Raw genomic sequence first — 16,794 nt, forward strand, 5'->3', positions numbered from 1 at the left:
CCAGCAGGTCACTGGCTCAGCCCTCCAGGTTCTGTAGACTGGGACAGAGGCAGCAAGCAGGCCGACCCGCCTTGCAGAGGACGGCGCGGTGGGGTCGAATCAACGGCAGCAGGCTGTCCCCGGGGGCGAGCTGGGAAGGGGCTGTCAGGGGGTCTCCTATTAACTCTCTTCACGAAAGCTGCAGTTCAGAGGCCACTGGGGAGTCTGATGGCTGACGGTGACCTTGTTCTGTGCTCAATGGTAGGAAGCAGGATATGCCTTTGGCGAGAAGCCTTGGGCGTCATGTTGGTAAAAGCACCTGCTTTGACCACATTCAGCAAAATGGAATCCAACTTTTGAAGCCAGTCAACTTAGGGCCTATTCAAATAACTACTTCTGAAGCCATTAGCTAGTTTGAAGAAAGGTTTCACTACAAAAGTATGTTGCTTTAAACAAAGAAAATTCATTTTCTAGTTAAGTATTAAGAAACCCCCACGTGTCCCGAGGTACATGTGTGATGTGGAAGTGGCCCTGGGCCCGAAGGTGGCCGCCGCAGAGCCACTGGAAGCTGTAACTTAAACACGCTCATTTAAAGTTCCGGTATCTATTTTGTGCTGTTTGGTTTAACTTAGTATTTATTTGCCTTGTTGCTATGTTCCATTTTCTGAAATCCAATTAAACATTTTTTATTGGTGTTGCACGTTACCTGAAAGTTTGTTTTCCCAAACCTCCTGCTGGGAAGAGGCCGTCCTGCCGTGCCTTGGTGCTTTCTCTCCGCCTCGACCGTCCCAGGGACACACACGGGAGCAGGTTCCCCCGCAGAAGCTGGAGTGAAGGAAGCAGCCTCAGTGGTGGCCCCCGGGGCACCCCGCGCGCGGCTGAAGGCTCCAGGGCGCCCTCTCCTCTCCAGACATGAGGCGTAGCCCGTGTCTGGCCCTGCTCCCTCTGCTTGATTTCTGCTCCAAACTTAGCACCTCATTCCTGTTTCCCGCACTGGTGTGCTTCCTCTCCGTGAAAGCTTAGAAATGTCCCTTTTCTACTGGAACCAGATTTAAGTGACAATGATGTGGAGGCCCCATTCACCCCCCCCCCCCCCGTCCTCTCTGGGCATGGGGTGGCCCTGGGACCCCAGCCTGCCTTTAGCTTCCTGGGCCCACGGACCCCACTGTGTCAAGCCTCGGAGCAGCTAGTGAAATGCTTTGTACTATTGTTGCAGCGTCTTGCAAGTCTGAAATTATTTTAAAACAAAGTAAAAAAAATCACTTTGGGGGGGATTTACATTTAATTTTGTACAGGAAACAAAGAGGAGCTCAGTTTCTCTTTTTTGTCTCTCACTGTTAGTTCTATGACAATCCCACATGGGGGTGACCGGAGGTGTCGAGCCGTGGTGACCGGGGTCGCCCTGGCCTTGGCGAGGACGCGTTCTGGAGGTGAGAACAGTTCCTCACACGGCCTGGGTAGGCCCGTTAAGTGACCCCGGGGTCCCACGCCTTCAGAAGGTGCGTTTTGCTGTTGAAGGGGACAGGCTGAGTGTAAGCAACTCGCCAGCAAGGACAAGCTTCCCAGCCCCGGGATAGTCACGTCCGAGACGTGGAAAACTACAACCCCGCCGGCCGACAACATCTGCTTCCCATCAGCCCGATGGAAAGAAGCAGGAGCTGCCCATCCTGGTTTAGGCCCATTAAGCAAAGAAATGGGAAGTCCCCCAAATCCATGTTCTTTAGAAAAAGTTTTATTGTTGCAACTAAAATGCAAACCCATCATTAATATGGCAAGTTGGAAAACTGTACAGTCTGACCGTTCTGTGGCCACAGAAGACCCTGAGACGCGCCCCCCTCCCCGCCCAGCCCGCCCCGCCCCGTCATGCACCCACATATACACACACCTGAAAAGGCATTATACCAAACACCTCGGTTTTTTTTGTTTGTTTTTATTTTTGTAAAAACGGTCTATTCCATGGCCATTGTAAAAAAGAATGACCCGGTGAGTAAATATTGGCTTAAGGCATATAGCAGAGCAGCTCGCTACTTCTCTAACATACATGTGACGGATGGAGAACCATCAGTTTTCCAAGGACAGGAGGCTAAGCCAGTACATCCACTTTGAAGTGCTACTATCTACACACACCCGACTACCACAACATATACAGGACTTCGGGGACAAACAAGCCCAACTCAGAAACGCTTGCAGCCTGGCACCTTGGCCTTCTCCACACCTCACCAAGGCTCTGCGGGGCGATGCCTCAAATGTTCCCATCACAGAATTTCTCTGCTCGGGCTTCTCACACGTGAAAGGCAAAATGTGAAAATGCTGGCCGAAGAGCAGCTTGTGAGCTACAGCTGCCTTTTGTTTTTTTTCTTGTTAAAAAAGCCACTGAATGTGGAGGTCTGAGTTCCCCTCGCAGGAAGAGTTGTGAGCACCATCAGGCCCCAGGGTCAAGGGTGGGGGCAGGCACGCCTCTTGGCCAGGCCCCAGACCCAGAGTGCAGCGGGGTGACTCACAGGGGCTGCATCCGGGTCATTTCGAGAAGTGTGGTTTTTGACCGTCGCCTTGGTTCCCAATCACAGTCTGCTCAAGGAGTGTGAACTTGGGACAGTGGAGGCTGATCCCGAGGGGGGTGTGGGGGACCCTGCCCACCTACATGTCCAGAGTGTGAGGTGTGACGATGGCTTCCTTCCCCTTGGAATGTCTGAGTTACCGGGGACCCAGCTGGGCAGGGACAGGCCGGGCCTCCCAGAGCGCGGTGCCAGGAACTAGGCAACCACCGGGCACTGGGCCACATCACCACAGTGGTGACAACTTGAGCAACAGCCTCGGAACCACAGCCACGTAATAACAGTCAGCTCATGCAAAGGGACACTGGGCTTGTACACGGGCACGCAAGTCGGCAGAGACCTAAGCGTCGCAAGCACGTGGTATCTGAGCGGGACACGAGACGGCACATGCATCCGAATACACAGAGGGACAGCGGCGCCCGGGCGCGGGGGCAGGCGGGGTGGGGCGGGGCTAACCGGGACCGAGGAATCTCACGTCATGTGTCTTAAATACCCAAGTGGTCACTATATATTATCCCACGTCTATAAACATATGCCAAACCTCTTCTCGCTACCCACAACGTCACGAAATGACGCCTGCTCGCCACCGTCCGCCTCCCTGGCGCCGGTCTGGGGCAGCAGGCTCGCGGCCCAGTCTTGCTTCCCCTGCACTACCTGAGGGTTTGTTATTGTACTTTTTGATAAAGCCCTTGATGCAAGGCTGACATCAAAAAATTTTAATACGTTATTGGTTTAAGAAAATGCTAGTGCACTATGGACGCCTTTGGGGAGGGGGAGATTTTTAAAAAATGGGGAGGCTCCTTCCCTCCCCCTCGGAGGAGGCCAGTGCAGACGCTGGAGGCACCAAGGGGGAGCGCCGCCCCTTGCCTAGGTCGCTCCTAGGCGCTCTCAAAAGATGGGGTGTGGATTTGGGACTCAAAGGAAGGGGCGGGGAGAAAGGAGACGGGCGGGCGAGACGGCCCCAGGGAGGGTGGTTCTAGCGCTACTCTGTCCTGGGCCCTGCCCACCACAGGTGCTGGCTGGTCGGAACAGGCTCTGCCAGCGGGGCGGTGGGGGTGTGTGGGTGTTAGATTCTGCGCTGCAGACTTGTGCCCTCCCTGAGCCCCTCGCGGCCTCTGCAGCCTCCATGAAGTATGTTTTGTTCTGCTTTGTTTTGACAATAGCCTCCTCATCCCAAAAATCAGCTCTAAGGGGGGGCGGGGAGCCTACATGTTGCTGATGCCCTCAGAGATGGCTGCTTGGAAGAGGTTAAACATAAAATGACAAGAAAAACTGCCTCGCGAAGCGATTTCCATAACCAGAATGGCAAGAACCCTCCTCTCTTCTCACTCGAGCAGCAACGCGCATCTGCGGTGCAGGCGCCACTGTGATGGCACGCCTTCCAGAAGCAGTGGAAACTGCTCCTTCTGGGCCTCAGGGGCAGGCTGAAAAGCTGGGAGCCACCCTGGGGTGACCTCTGATGCTGAGGCGGGGGCCGGAGGAAGCCCTTTTAGGGGAAGGGGTGGCGAGGGCAGGACGTGAGCAGGACGGCTGGAAGGAGGTGGGATGGCTAACGCAGCGGACGAGGACACCTGAGCAAAAGCAGAAGCCGGGTTTGTTTTTTTGAGACGGACTTTTGCTGTTGTTCTTCCCCAAACGGGAAAGCTGGCGGGCCCTGTGCACGCTCAGTGTGCACTGTGGCGGGCGGCGCCGAGCGAGGCAGCAATCTGAACCCTAAACCCTCTTCTCCAAAGGCGTTTACATTCGTAAAAGTGTGGGAGTCCTTCCCTGGGAAACCCGACATACATCGTGTGTCTGATTATACCACCAAGGGGTACAAGAAAGTCTCATAAGCGCCTAGTCTTTTTTTTTTTTACCCCCCAGAAATAACAAAAAGCTGCTTTTTTATAAAGGTTAAAAACAACAATGTGTTGTAATTCTATTTTTTTTTTTTTTTTCAAAAACAAATGAACAAAAAAAAAAAGAGAGAGAGACGTATTTGGCATTTTCTCTACTTACTCCTGAATAGGTTAAGGCCCTGAGATTAGTCTCTTAAATTCTTGGGACCACAGGGCTCCTTAAAACCCCAGTGCATCAATCCTCAACGCTTTCATTAGCCCTTCACAGTTCCAGACTTCAAACCTTTGAGCTGTTTCTTCTGAGACCGGCTCAGGTCCTCCGCAGCGCTGACCCAACGCCGGCTGCCGGCCAGCGCTCTCCGTACACGCCGTCCGCCGGCCCGGCCGTCAGTGGAAACACACCCGGTAGCAGAGGTAGGCGCCGGCCGTGAGGACCGTGGCCATGCACATGTTGACCAGGAAGGGCTTCCAGTGAGTCGGCGCCTGGTCCTGCTCCTCCTTGGGTGGCGATGGCTCCCCCGGGGCAGGACCACCCCCCACGACCCGCCGTCTGACTTCAGTGTCTTGACTCGTGCTGAGGGAGGAGAGGGGCAGGGTGGGTCACTCACTCTGGGGAAAGGATGGCAAGGGTGTGAAGAAGATGATGGGGGGCATTCTAGGACAACGGGGGGGGGGGGAGCATGGAGATACGGCACCAACCCGAAGCCTGCTGGTCACCACCTACCAGCCAGTACCCAGGTGGCCCCCACGGTTAGGATTGGTTCCTGGAGTCTGCGGACTCCCTGGTGATGGGGGTGAGGGCTTAATGAGAAAAAGAGCCACTGATGCAAATACTGCCCTGGGGTGCGCTGTAGACTGTTCCCCTGCGGCTCAGGGAAGCAACAGTGTGGCCTACAGGCTACCACGCCCGCTCTGGGGGCCAACAGATGCTGCTACACGAGACAGCCCATGTTCCCTCCACCCCCAGCCCGGCCCAGCCCAGCCCCAGCACTCTCCATAGGGCTGTTGGCCAGGCAGCCTAGGGCTGTTGGCCAGGCAGCCTGGCGCTGTCTTCCTAGTGGCGAGTGGGAGGCCCCCAGCAGGAGCGACACATGCTATTCTTGCTCCAGGGCTGTCTCAGGAAAGGCCAGCAGAGGCTCATGGGCCTGAAAGAGGCCAGGCCCTGCTCTTCCCCGCTCTCCTCAACAGGCCTCCACCCTTCTACCCTTGCTCCATCAGGGAGATCCTGGCCACAGGATGTCCTGCCTCCCGGGGCAGCTCCATGGCCCTTTCACCCCAGCAACATCTTGTGTGAACAGCAGGACCAAGCCCCAGCCCTAGGGGACAGAAGGAGGCGGGTTGGGCACTGTTACCACTGGGCAGATGCCAGGCTTGGTGGCACTAGCCCCCAATTTCAACGAGTACCACAAGATGGCGCTAGAACCCCACCGAAGCCAGCCGCCTCCCTCGCTAACCTGAGCTCCAACCAGGGCTCCTCCAGGCAGGGCAGGAGCCTGGCCCCAGGGCCCCAAGGACACGGAGCGGGTGCTGGCCACAAAGAGCCTGTGTCCACAGAATTCAATACCAACATGTGCTTCTGGGACAGGCCATTCCCCTCGCCCGCATAAGCTGGGGGCCCTCACGCACCTATCCACGTCGCAGGGGACATGTAAGGGGCTTCTGACTTCTTCCTTGACAGGGCCATCCACTCTGTCCTCCTCGGTCTCATCCTTCACCCACTGGTGGTTGGGGAAGAATTCCTTGCACTTCCCATTGTGTGGCTCCAGGATTCGTTTGGGTGGCCGGGGAGGTGGGGGGGCGTGCTCGGGTGGGGGCTCCAAGTCCTCGTGGGAGAGCTCCTTCCATTGTTCCTTGAAAAAGCAGCAACAGAAAGCCCCCCGTCAGGCTCACGTGTGGCTCATCAGGCAGGAAGCCCGCGGCCTTCACCAGGCGCGCAAAGGCAACAGCGTGGCGAGTGCTCCCTGCCTCTCGGGTTGCCAGACAGGTCCTCGGAGACGAGATCTTTGGAAATAAGGTCCTGTCTCCCTATCAGTGTTTGATATGTGAACGCTTCAAAGGCAGAACTGGAACACAGTGATCAGCCCCGCAACTTTCTAGCTGTTTAAACAGATGTTTGGGCAGATGTTTCCTCCCTAGTGGTTGAACTTTGTAACAACGCACACACGTTTAAAATCAGTACCCCTGGTTACAGCAAAAGCAAAGCTGACCTGCACTGAAGAGTCTCCCATGATGAATTTGGCACCTTCGATCACAGCCAGGTAGGAGAAGCGGAGCTGGTCTGCCGTCTGGATCAGCCCCATGCGAAATTTCCTCATTTCTAACAGGACCTTCTTGATATCGACTGAAGAAGGGTCTTTTCTCTTGTCCATCTAAAGGCAGAGAGGAGGTACAATTCAGCCACCCTCGACCCTCAAGTGCAAATGTGACTTTCTGGAAGGCAGAATTCTAGAAATGTTAGAAAATGCAGCAAAGTTGGGACTGAGCTCAGAGGAGAGATGAGAAAGAAGGCGCTTCTCTGCACCTTCCAGGATTCCACATTCCAATTAAAAGCATCCCTTTGAGCAAAATACTACGTTCACAGAGGGAAACTGCTAAGAAGCAAAGACTGAAGGTAGTTTACCAGAGACGATGGAAACAGAAGCCGTGGCAGTCAGAGGGGAACAGGGCCTCCTTACCAGCAAGAGGCAGGTGTCAGCCAGACAGAAGGTGCCCGACCTGCCGATGCCGGCGCTGCAGTGCACCACGATGGGGCCGTGCTCCAGGCTGAGTGAGCCCGATTCGCGGACTTTGAAAAGAAAGTTCAGGAATGAGGCTGGTGATTCGGGGACTCCAAAGTCAGGCCACGTGGTATAGTGGAAATGTAAGATCTCTCGAGTTTCTTGAGACTGAAAGAGAAAAAGAGTCACGCTGACTCTAGGAGTCCCCTGTGCAGAAAACAGCAGTTCCCAGGAGGCACGGGGCGCCCTCCCACCCGCCCTCCCAACGAAGAGCAGCTTTAGCTCCCAGATGTTCTTCCAAGCCTGTCACCAAACACCACGTCTCAAGCGATGGGTCCCGTTTCCTGCCTCAAGTTAAGACTTCCTGAGGCTGGAGCTGTCCCCGCACCTTTCTCCCCGGTCCCTCTCTCCTGGCGTCTTCATGGTGCCAGTGACGCCTCCCCCCACAGGTGGGAGGCCGCATCGCCACCCACGGTGATGCTGCTGTGAGCAAGTGTGTGGTGTGGATGGCTCTGTGAGGCTCAGAAGAGTGTCATTCCACAGAAAGAAGGAACCAACGTGGTCTCCAGACAAGTGGTCACCATATGTGCCCAATATCCAGCTGAGCAGACGGGTCTTGAGGAGAAGGATGTCGACAAGACCGGCAGGGCCCACTAGCGCCCCAAACTGGGTGTTTGCCAAGGTCCAGGCTGGGCTCAGCAGCTCACTGAGTTCTGACAACAGAGCCCTCGAGGTACGCGGCCCCACTGTTTCCATTTTCCAGATCAGGAGATTGAGGCTTGCAGGTCAAGACTCATGAGGGGAAGCACTTGTTCCCAAGTGTTTCTCCCCTGGCCCAGTGTTTCTCATGGAATGGAACGAGGGCTGTTTCCAGCTCTGCTACAAACTCTGGGCCTACGAGAGCCCACTCCCAGGCCGGACATCAGGTCCCTAGGAGCAATGACCAAGTGGGCTGTCCCGGGGCAGCACTTAAGCTCTCTACTCACCCAAGAGCGCAGATAAAAGGACGCCAGTCACCAGCTAGGCAGACCTGCAGCCTCACTAAAGGCACCGCATGCAGCCGAGCACTCTGGAACCAGGCCAGCTTCGAGGGCCTCTGGCTGCGTGATGCCAAGTCAGTGCCCAGAGAGCAGCTGATGAAGAAACGTTCGGGCCGCAGACCCGCTGACCAGCGATGCCTTCCTCCCTCATCTGGCAAACGTCTACGAGGTGCCTGCCATGCGCCAGCCACCGTGCCAGGCACCATGATGTTCAAAGATACCACCTGGCCCTCCCAGGACCAGTTTCACTAGTGATAACACCCTTGTCTGACCCTTGCGTGATAAGGACAAGTCAAGGGGTCTCTAATGAACACCAACGACCTGAAACCAGCAGGGACGGCACAGATCAGCCTGAGCCGCAGTGCTGGTGCCTTCCTGCGGAGCTGGGGACACCTGAGGATGACACCAGGGTGACTTAGAGGGTCACGCCAAGCCAGTCTATTCTTTCCTCTCTAGAAAATGACCTCCTTATTCTTTAATGTCTCAAAGGAAAAAAAAAAACCCACACCTCTTCTGTTTTGGGGGAGAAGAGCTTAAAAATGTATTCAAGAAACTGAGTTAAGAAAGCACGCCCAAAGTGAGTTCCTTTAATCCCCACAGATGTATGGCTTATCTCCTACTTATTAGGAGATAACCTATTTATTAGACACCTCACACCTGCCCACCTCTTTCTCCAGTTCATTCCAGACCTGGCCTTGAACCCAGGTCTGAGAAAAGACTTTCTGAGAACACAGTCTGCCAGAGCAACAGATCTGCTATCAGCACTGCGGCCCTGGCTCCACCGCGTGAGCAGCACAGCCTCCTCCTGCTCTGAACATTTCCCTCAACAGGCGGGAGAAGTTTTCTCTGGAGTTTACCAGAAGTCACTCTTAATGCCAGGCTTACAAATGTTGAAGAGCATTAACATCTACATCATTCTCCAGCATGTTCCGATATGCTGCCAACGTGATTCCTGAAAATCTTCCATCAAACTTGCCCTGTGTGCAACTGCGCTGGGCCTACGGTTCAGGCCCTCACACAGGCAGAGCGTGCTCAAACCGTGCCGCTTCAGTCCAACAGCCTGGCAGGCGTCACCTCCTTCCACCTCACAGTACCCTGTGCTGAGTCCTGGAGCTGATGCCAGCGGCCATCCAACAGCAGGAGCAGCGAGGAAGAGCAGGCCGTATGTGGAAAAGCACGACGTAAATGTAACTCAAGGCAGATCCCTCCTCTCCCCACAGTCCCATGAGCACTTCGGCGTGGCTCCCCGGACTCACCCTGATCACTCCAACTCCACAGCACCTGCTAACCCTGCACTTATCATGCCCGAGCCCAAGCACGCTCCCCTGAATTCGAGAGGAGAGCAGGCTGAGACAGGAAGCCCTGCCGGTCTGACAGCTTGCTACGGTGGGCCAGGAGGCAACACCCAGGCAGTCTGGTTCCAGAGGGAGCAGCTGATCACCCGGTGAAGGGTGTCCCCAGGTGCCACCCTGACCCATCCCCGGGGCTGGCACGGGTTCCTCAGCCTGACAGAGCCCACGGGGAGAGCTGTCTGCGGTGCTGCTTTGCCAGGTTTTAAGATCATCTTTTAATGATAGTCTGCAGCTGGGGTTATGAATGTTTCCACAACAAATAAACCCAAGACCTCACCGAGAACATTTAACACTTGCTATGAAACTGGAGGCAGCCCAGGAAGGCCCTTCCTCCCCTGCTCAGACTAAAGACAGTGAGGAAGGGAAGAAGACACAGCTCTGCAGAACTAGCAGTGCAGGCTACCTGCAAATCCCTCGGGGTGACGGCCAGCCATGGATACGTGTGCGCTCCCCTAAGAGCTGCTGCTGACCAGTGCTAAGAGCAGAAGGGGCCTCTGGCATCTACGACCCTCCCCCCAGGGACCCTGGTTAGCAGGCGAGCTCTGCTCACCATAGTGCCAACCGCACCTCATTCAGGATATGGAAACCCAGGAAAAAGTGGCATCAGGGAATGTCCCCCAAAGGGCGATCCACCTCAAGCAGGGCACGACGCTCAGGCCATACTCACTGTAATGTTTTCCAATTCTAGCTGTCGCACTGTGTAATATGACTTTATATCTTCAGAGATCAATGTTAACTTCAAATTTGTGTCTTCAAAGATCATTTCTTTTTCTTCTTTTTGCGGCCAGTACTGGGCACATTTTAACTAGGGGAGAAAATAACACAGAATTACTATGAGTAAATGATTATTTTCCTATCACAGGAGGTTTGAGTCCCTCCCATAGATTCGATGATAACCTGAAGGGTCCAGGGTTTTCTGACCTTGGAAGTCACCTTTGGTGTAACTGCCTGCCTCCGGGGGAGGCTCTAGCCCAGGACCAGAAGTAGGACTGGACAGAGCCCAAACTTCCCAGCCACATGGGTGTCCCTTCCCTGTCATCTAGGAGGCGAGGGCAGATGGCACAGAAAGTTCAGTCTCTTACCAACTTCTTAATGGAGCCATTTCAAAGGATATCAAGGCTGACGGTGCTCTCGGCACGGTTTGACTCCTGGCCCTGGGGAAAAGGATGGGTCACCTGACAATAAGGCAGGAGAAGCTGCATGGAAGCGTGAAGGACTGTCCTCCAATGCACGGCAGGAAGTAGAGGTGGTGTGGAGAGGGGCTCCTCTGGGGCCTGGGATCACCCACTGGCCCAGCCTACTCCTTCATACTGGTTTGGTTAGGTTCAGACCATCCTTCTGATGCACGAGAGTGCAGTAATTTCAGAAACTACTGCTGGTCTTGATTTAAGTGTAGCTCATTAAAGCAGCCAGCTTCCAAAGATTTGGTTTTATTTAGAATTTAAGAAAGAAAATTCCACTTAAACTTTGCAGCATATTTTGCTTGAGTGAAGTTTCTGTGCCAGTTAACCCAGACATTTCTGTTTGCTGCTGACGGTTCTGGACAAAATCAGCAGGTACAAGAGGTCTAGCTGCAAGGTCTGTGAGCCAGAAGACTGGCAATGTGTCCTGACAGAGCGAATCTCTATGACGTCACCAATTCCATCAAATTAAATACCAGTGTCTATGCAAGGCCCTTTGGTAAATGGTACAAATTCAAGACACCTATAATTTAACATGCATTGAACTCACTCAACACCTCCCCTGGAGCAAAGGATGACAGTGCCTGAAATGCCATAAGCAGGCAGAAGGAGTCCCTTCAGCTGCTGTCCCCAGAGAGAGCCCGTTCATGCCCCGCCATGCCACGCTAAGTGGCCTGGGGAAAGTGCTGAGGAGGTGAGGCTATGGATGTGCCACAGAAACTTGAGAGGTAAATGTTTCAGTTGAGGTTATGGGCAAGAGAGATCAGACAAGGTTCGATGGAAGAAACGGCCTCTGGCAGAGGTGGCCTTTGAAGGGTGACTCCAATTCCCTGGGCAGTGACTGCCAAGGAGCCAGCATCAGAGGAGCAGCACGAGCAGGGGCCAGCAGGGGCCCAGACTGCAGCGATGCTGGCAGCAGGCCCAGGAACCTGCAGTATGACCTGGGGCTGAGGAGCCAGGAGGCCCATCCGTCTGGCTCTACTGACGCTGCCTGCTGCTCCCCAGACAAGAACAAAAAGAGAAAAAAATCAAGAAGCAACAGAGTGTGGTGCCAACCCAGAGTCGAACCTCACACTCCCCAAATAGAAGGTCCATGGGGCTTTCTAAAGAGCCTGGGCACAGGCCTGTTTCAAAGTATTGGCCAGTTTCACCCAGGGCACCATCCCACATCGATAATGAGCTGCCAACTCAGCTGCATGGAAGCAAGTCCACTGCTCACGACACGGAAGCCTCGCTTACACGGCAAGACCCCACGCTTAGCTGGAGGTGGTGGAGCAGCCAAAAGCAAGACCTTAGAGACCTGCAAGGGATGAATTTCCACATTTGAAATTAGACCTGTGGAAAGCCTCAAGACCTCAGGAGCAGACTGCCCTGGTAACTTCAAGACCACGTGTGCAGGACCAGGCACCCCACGCGGTAAGCACACAGAGGATGGGGCACGGGCGCAGGGTAGCAAAAGGGTCAGTGTTTCCAGGTCTCACAAGCAGAGAAGACAGCGAGGCTCTGCAGCCTCACCCCACACAGCAAGAACCCACTTTCAAAACTGCACATACAGCCTATAAACCTGCCACCTGGGTAAAGACCAAACCTTTGTACTCAACAACAGAGGGATTCTAGCACACTGTGTCAATCAACTATTTTTAAGACTTTTAGGGATGTACCATAAAAGGCCATGCCATGCCTGCCGTCATTTCCCATAGAAAACTTGTTTTAAACACACGCAATGAAACAAAATAGGCACAAGATCACTACTTCCTGTTATCCAATTAAACTGATACCTACTAACACAGAAAGGAGCTTTATTTTATTAGAAAGCAGTATTTTACCAGGATTCAAATTAAGGAATGTGTCCCAGGCTGGCACCAAACAGCAACGTGGCAGTGCCCAAATGTTGGCATCTGTCACAGTCGCCGTTAACACCTTGAAGGTGGATGTCAGAGAGTCCTGGGGCTTCTAAAACTAAGAGTGAGGCAACCATATGGAAAGTCTGTGGAATTCACCTCGGCGATCCTCTGACGGATGCCCTGACTTCCCGAGGAATGAGGAGCGGAGAGAACTAACTCAGCAGACTGAGAGACAGGAAGCCTCAGGTACCTAGGATATAAAACCTGGTGTACAAAAGCATCTGACATCAAAGGCATCTTTAATAAGGGTGTTGAAAGAGACACAGCAGCAACTCCCCCAGTCTAAACTACCAGAGGTCTTACACAGACATATTCACACGTCTAAACTCAATTTTTAAATCCAACTCACAGCCCTCTGGCCATCTGGATGACCCTACTAGAAAGCACAAAATCATTTTCTGCAAAACTGTTTTTCCAGGAAGCAAGGGACCCCAAAGGATAACAGGTAGGTTTGCCAAAAATAAGAAGGGCATATCCTACACTGTTTGGTGAAGAAAGGAAAGTCAAAACAAATATGCATTATGTGGAATCACTCTGCAAGTTGGTTTCTTCCAGGGGCTCTGTGGGTAGCTGATAGTTTAGCTGAGCAAATACGTTTCCTTTATTTTTTCCTAGTTGACCCTTGTGGGAGCGGTAGTGTTGACAACCAAAATGCTGATCCTCAGGAAACTTAAAAGATTCCCAGTCCACGCACATGCTGATTTCCACGCCGATTTGCATGCACAAATGAACCTGAGCGGGAAGAACAGTTTCAAAGGCAAACAGGGACTCTGTCACGGAAACCACAGCAAAGCCACTAGCCGTGTCTGCTCCCGGCCAACGGCAGAGTCACGGAGGGGAAGGCTCGCGCAGGGGGTTATGGTCCGGTCACGGTCAGCCTCGGGTGGGAGACCGCCGGGGGCACGAGCAGGGATGCTGCTCAACACCTCAATGCACAGGACAGCCCCCTGGCACAAAACCAGCCTGAAGCCAGTGGTGCTGAGGCCACCACGTTTCACTTTCCCTGGCGGAGTGTGCTGTGGGAAGCCAATGATTCTTTCTTCAAAACTGCTGACAACAGTGGTGAGGGTGGGGGTTTGCTTTGTATTTGTGACTTCACATTTTACTAATCAAGCCACCGAAGCAGAAAGTTAGAAACCACTTTCACTGAAGAATAGTCTTCCTAAGAAGCGCAAGTCATCGGTTGAACACTCGGGCAAGCCCTTTATCTGTTACTGTTGAGCAAATAAAGACTCTCCTTTAAGAAAAGTCGGCAGGGGCAACCAAACGCGTGATCTGTAAACACGGAAAACACGCTTCGTCGGAGGATCTCTCACGGGAGCGGCGCTGTGCGGGGAGAGGTTTAGTGGGGAATGCTTCCGTTGACGTGAGGGTTCTCCCCTCACTTGTACTGTGACCTCTGGAACCTGAGCGCGCTGCTTCAGAGGAGGCTTCTACACCAGGACAGCAGCGGGAGCCCCAGAGAGCACGGCCGGCACCCGGAGGCCTGGACACACAGTTCTCTGCTCCTGGCCTCCAGTCCTCAGCTCACCTTTTTCTGGGGCCCCACCTCTGAGGCTGGAGAGCAGAGGGGGGCAGGCGCCAGGGAGTGGGGCAGTGGTGGCATCTAGTCCCTGTGCTGAATACCAGCCCGCACCCCACACACACACGCGAGACGGGCCTTGAGTGGGGAAGGGAGAGCACAAGCCACAGGCTGGCATGAGTGAAGCCATCGGAAGCCGGCCAGAAGTGAAGCCTTAGCCAGAAAGTCTAGAAAGAAACTGAAAACAAACAAAAAGGTGCGGTGACTGGAATTGGGAGCCAGCAATGGGAGCTGGGGTCCAGGCTAACTGGGGCCTGCCCAGGCATGGTTTGGGGAAGCAGTAGGAATCCCAAAAGGGTTTTCAGCTTGGAAGTGGTAAGACTTGGTTCAGAAAGATCATCCTGACGGCAGGGTGGAGAAGGGAGCAGGAAGGGAGCAGGCAAGAGGCCAGCAGGTAGCTACAGGAACAGATCCACCTCGGGTGGAGGCCCGAACACACACACCTCTGGTCCAGCTATTTCCCAGGGCTGCTGTAGAGCGGGGGAGCACATGGGAGGAAGCACAGCACGAGGCCAACATTAAGCACATAAGCAGACAACACCCCCCACTAGAGAGCTGTGGCCAGGAACTGGGAGTCTAAAGATTTTACAGAGAGTAAACAAAAAGCGTGGGGCTGCCCCAAGTTCTGTCAATGGGAGTCAGAAAAGCAGCCATGGCGAGGGCACAGCAGAAACCAGCTTCTCGAAACAAGGCCGTGCGGCACAGCCCCGCAAGGTGAAGGTCCCGGCCCGGGGACAGTGAGACGGAAGAACATACACTGCAGACACCGGCTGGTGGGGCTGAGAGGTCAAGGGTGATCTTATTGTTTTCCTCTTTTTAAGTCACTTATTTATCTGGCTTGTTTGCAGTAACCAGGTAGTTCTCTATTGCTTCTTTAATTGTTTTAATAAAAAAGACACCACGTAAAAGAAATATAAAAGCAATTCAAGGAAATACACTTAGACAGAAACGCCAGCTTTGTGAGTGGTGACCAGGACAGACACACACACGGCGGAGGGGGCCAGGACTTACCGATCCTTTCTCCATCACTCTGTTGAGCATGACCACGCCCCTGCTCTTCTGCTCCCACACCATCTCCCAGAAGTGACCGCACGTGTTGGGCAAGGGGCCCTGCAAACACACCGGCAGCAAAGTGAATGCCATGTCACACATGACCTCAGCGCGAGCCCGCCTTTGCTGGTAGCTGGGGACAGTACCCTCGGTCCGCACCAGCTTCAGCAGAGGTAGCGGGGCTGGGACGGGGAGCCGCATCCCCTGCCTAGCAGTAACCAGGAATCTATCCTCTACCAGGGGGAGCAATCATTTCCGCATCTCAGGGCTGGCCCAGGACTGACCAAGGGGAGAGAAAATGCTGACTCTGCTTTCTGTTGGTTCTGACTGGATGAGGGGATCCACTGAGCTCCACTCCTAAGGATGGGTGGGACATGGGGCAAAACTACAAGTGCGGGTGAGAACATGTGGGGTGTCACCTGCCCCCCCACATTGATGCTGCTGGAGGTTTGAATCCCAGCACCAATCACTTACCATCAATGTGACCTTGGACAAGTCACCCCACTGTCCCAGGCCTGTTCCCCTACTTGTTTCACCTGACTAATCGCAGAGCCAATTGCTGAGGTTGTGAAAATTAACTATGTTCATGTACACAAAGGCCCTGCCGTTACACCTGGAAAGCAGCAAGCTATTTTACTGCTACTAAAAATGGTAAATGTGACGACCGACAGTCTTCATCCTTGAGCCAAGGAAGAGATGTGGACACGCAAATGGTCAGTCAGATGGGTGCAGGGCCCAGTGACCCCGGGTCCTGGTGGGGTATCTTCTGAGTCCACCCCTCTCCAGCCCAGCCGGTGATGGGCGCAGACATTTACTGCATGCAGGGTGGGAATGCCTGGAGCTCGTCCCTGGGAGGGACATCGTCTCTCACCTCCACATCAGACATGTCACCTCCTCCAGTCAGCACCACTTCTAGAACGGGTTCCCTTCTCACTCATTGTCATCCCAATTCTCCTTAGTCTTTCAATCTTTCCCCCTGAAGTCTGTCCTTATCTTCCTGGGGCACAGGAGAGGCCATGCATACTCTGCCCAGAGCTCATCGGGAAGTGCTGCTGTGACTCAGGCAGGAGGGTGACCCGTGTAGCCCTTTCCCCTCCACTCACAGGAAAACAGCTCCTGGGAGGCAGGCGACAGGCAGCCTCCTGGCTGGCCACGGGGGCCTGCCCTCCTCCAGCTTGGAGAGCTGGTCATTGGGTCTTCCCCAGCTGCACTCTGCAGCTCAGTGGTTACGAGCCTGTCAACCTCCCCTAGCCCAGGGTCTGCGGAGCTGAAATCATAGACCAAACTTAGCCCACACTTCACGGGGTGGCGAAAGCAGGAACTCATTATTCTCTACATCTCTGGCTCTTAAAGAGCGAGACATGGATTTGTATTATTTGCTTAATGAACAATGCTGCAAGTAAAAACTGGGTTTTGTGCCTTGGAAAGTGCTTCAATCTGGGGGGATTAAGTTGCTTTGATCCTTTTGTAAATTCCAGGGCTAAGGGAGACCATGTAAACAGCTGGGCACATCTGTGACACCACCTTACAAAACAGACAGGAAGTCTGATGTGCCAGGTAAATGCCAGGGCAGGGGAGTGGGGAGGACAGTGGTGT

The 16,794-nt window shown here is 53.9% G+C and overlaps 1 protein-coding gene across 2 annotated transcripts in view; it reads right to left on the reverse strand.

Moving 5' to 3' along the window:
• Window positions 1-4,759: 4,759 nt before the first annotated feature.
• Window positions 4,760-16,794, reverse strand: part of PTPN1 (protein tyrosine phosphatase non-receptor type 1) — a gene marked incomplete at its 3' end in the record, with an annotated part of 53,275 nt that continues 41,240 nt past the window's right edge. For both annotated transcript variants that reach the window (XM_084247440.1, XM_084247439.1), the window contains exons 4-9: window positions 15,160-15,258; window positions 10,149-10,286; window positions 7,048-7,257; window positions 6,580-6,741; window positions 5,999-6,222; window positions 4,760-4,946 (exon numbers count right to left, since the gene is read on the reverse strand). In XM_084247440.1, coding sequence (XP_084103566.1) covers window positions 4,760-4,946; window positions 5,999-6,222; window positions 6,580-6,741; window positions 7,048-7,257; window positions 10,149-10,286; window positions 15,160-15,258 — 1,020 coding nt within the window. The remainder of the gene's footprint in view (window positions 4,947-5,998; window positions 6,223-6,579; window positions 6,742-7,047; window positions 7,258-10,148; window positions 10,287-15,159; window positions 15,259-16,794) is intronic.

Source organism: Talpa europaea, assembly GCF_964194135.1.
Source record: "Talpa europaea genome assembly, chromosome: 11".
NCBI lineage: Eukaryota > Metazoa > Chordata > Mammalia > Eulipotyphla > Talpidae > Talpa > Talpa europaea.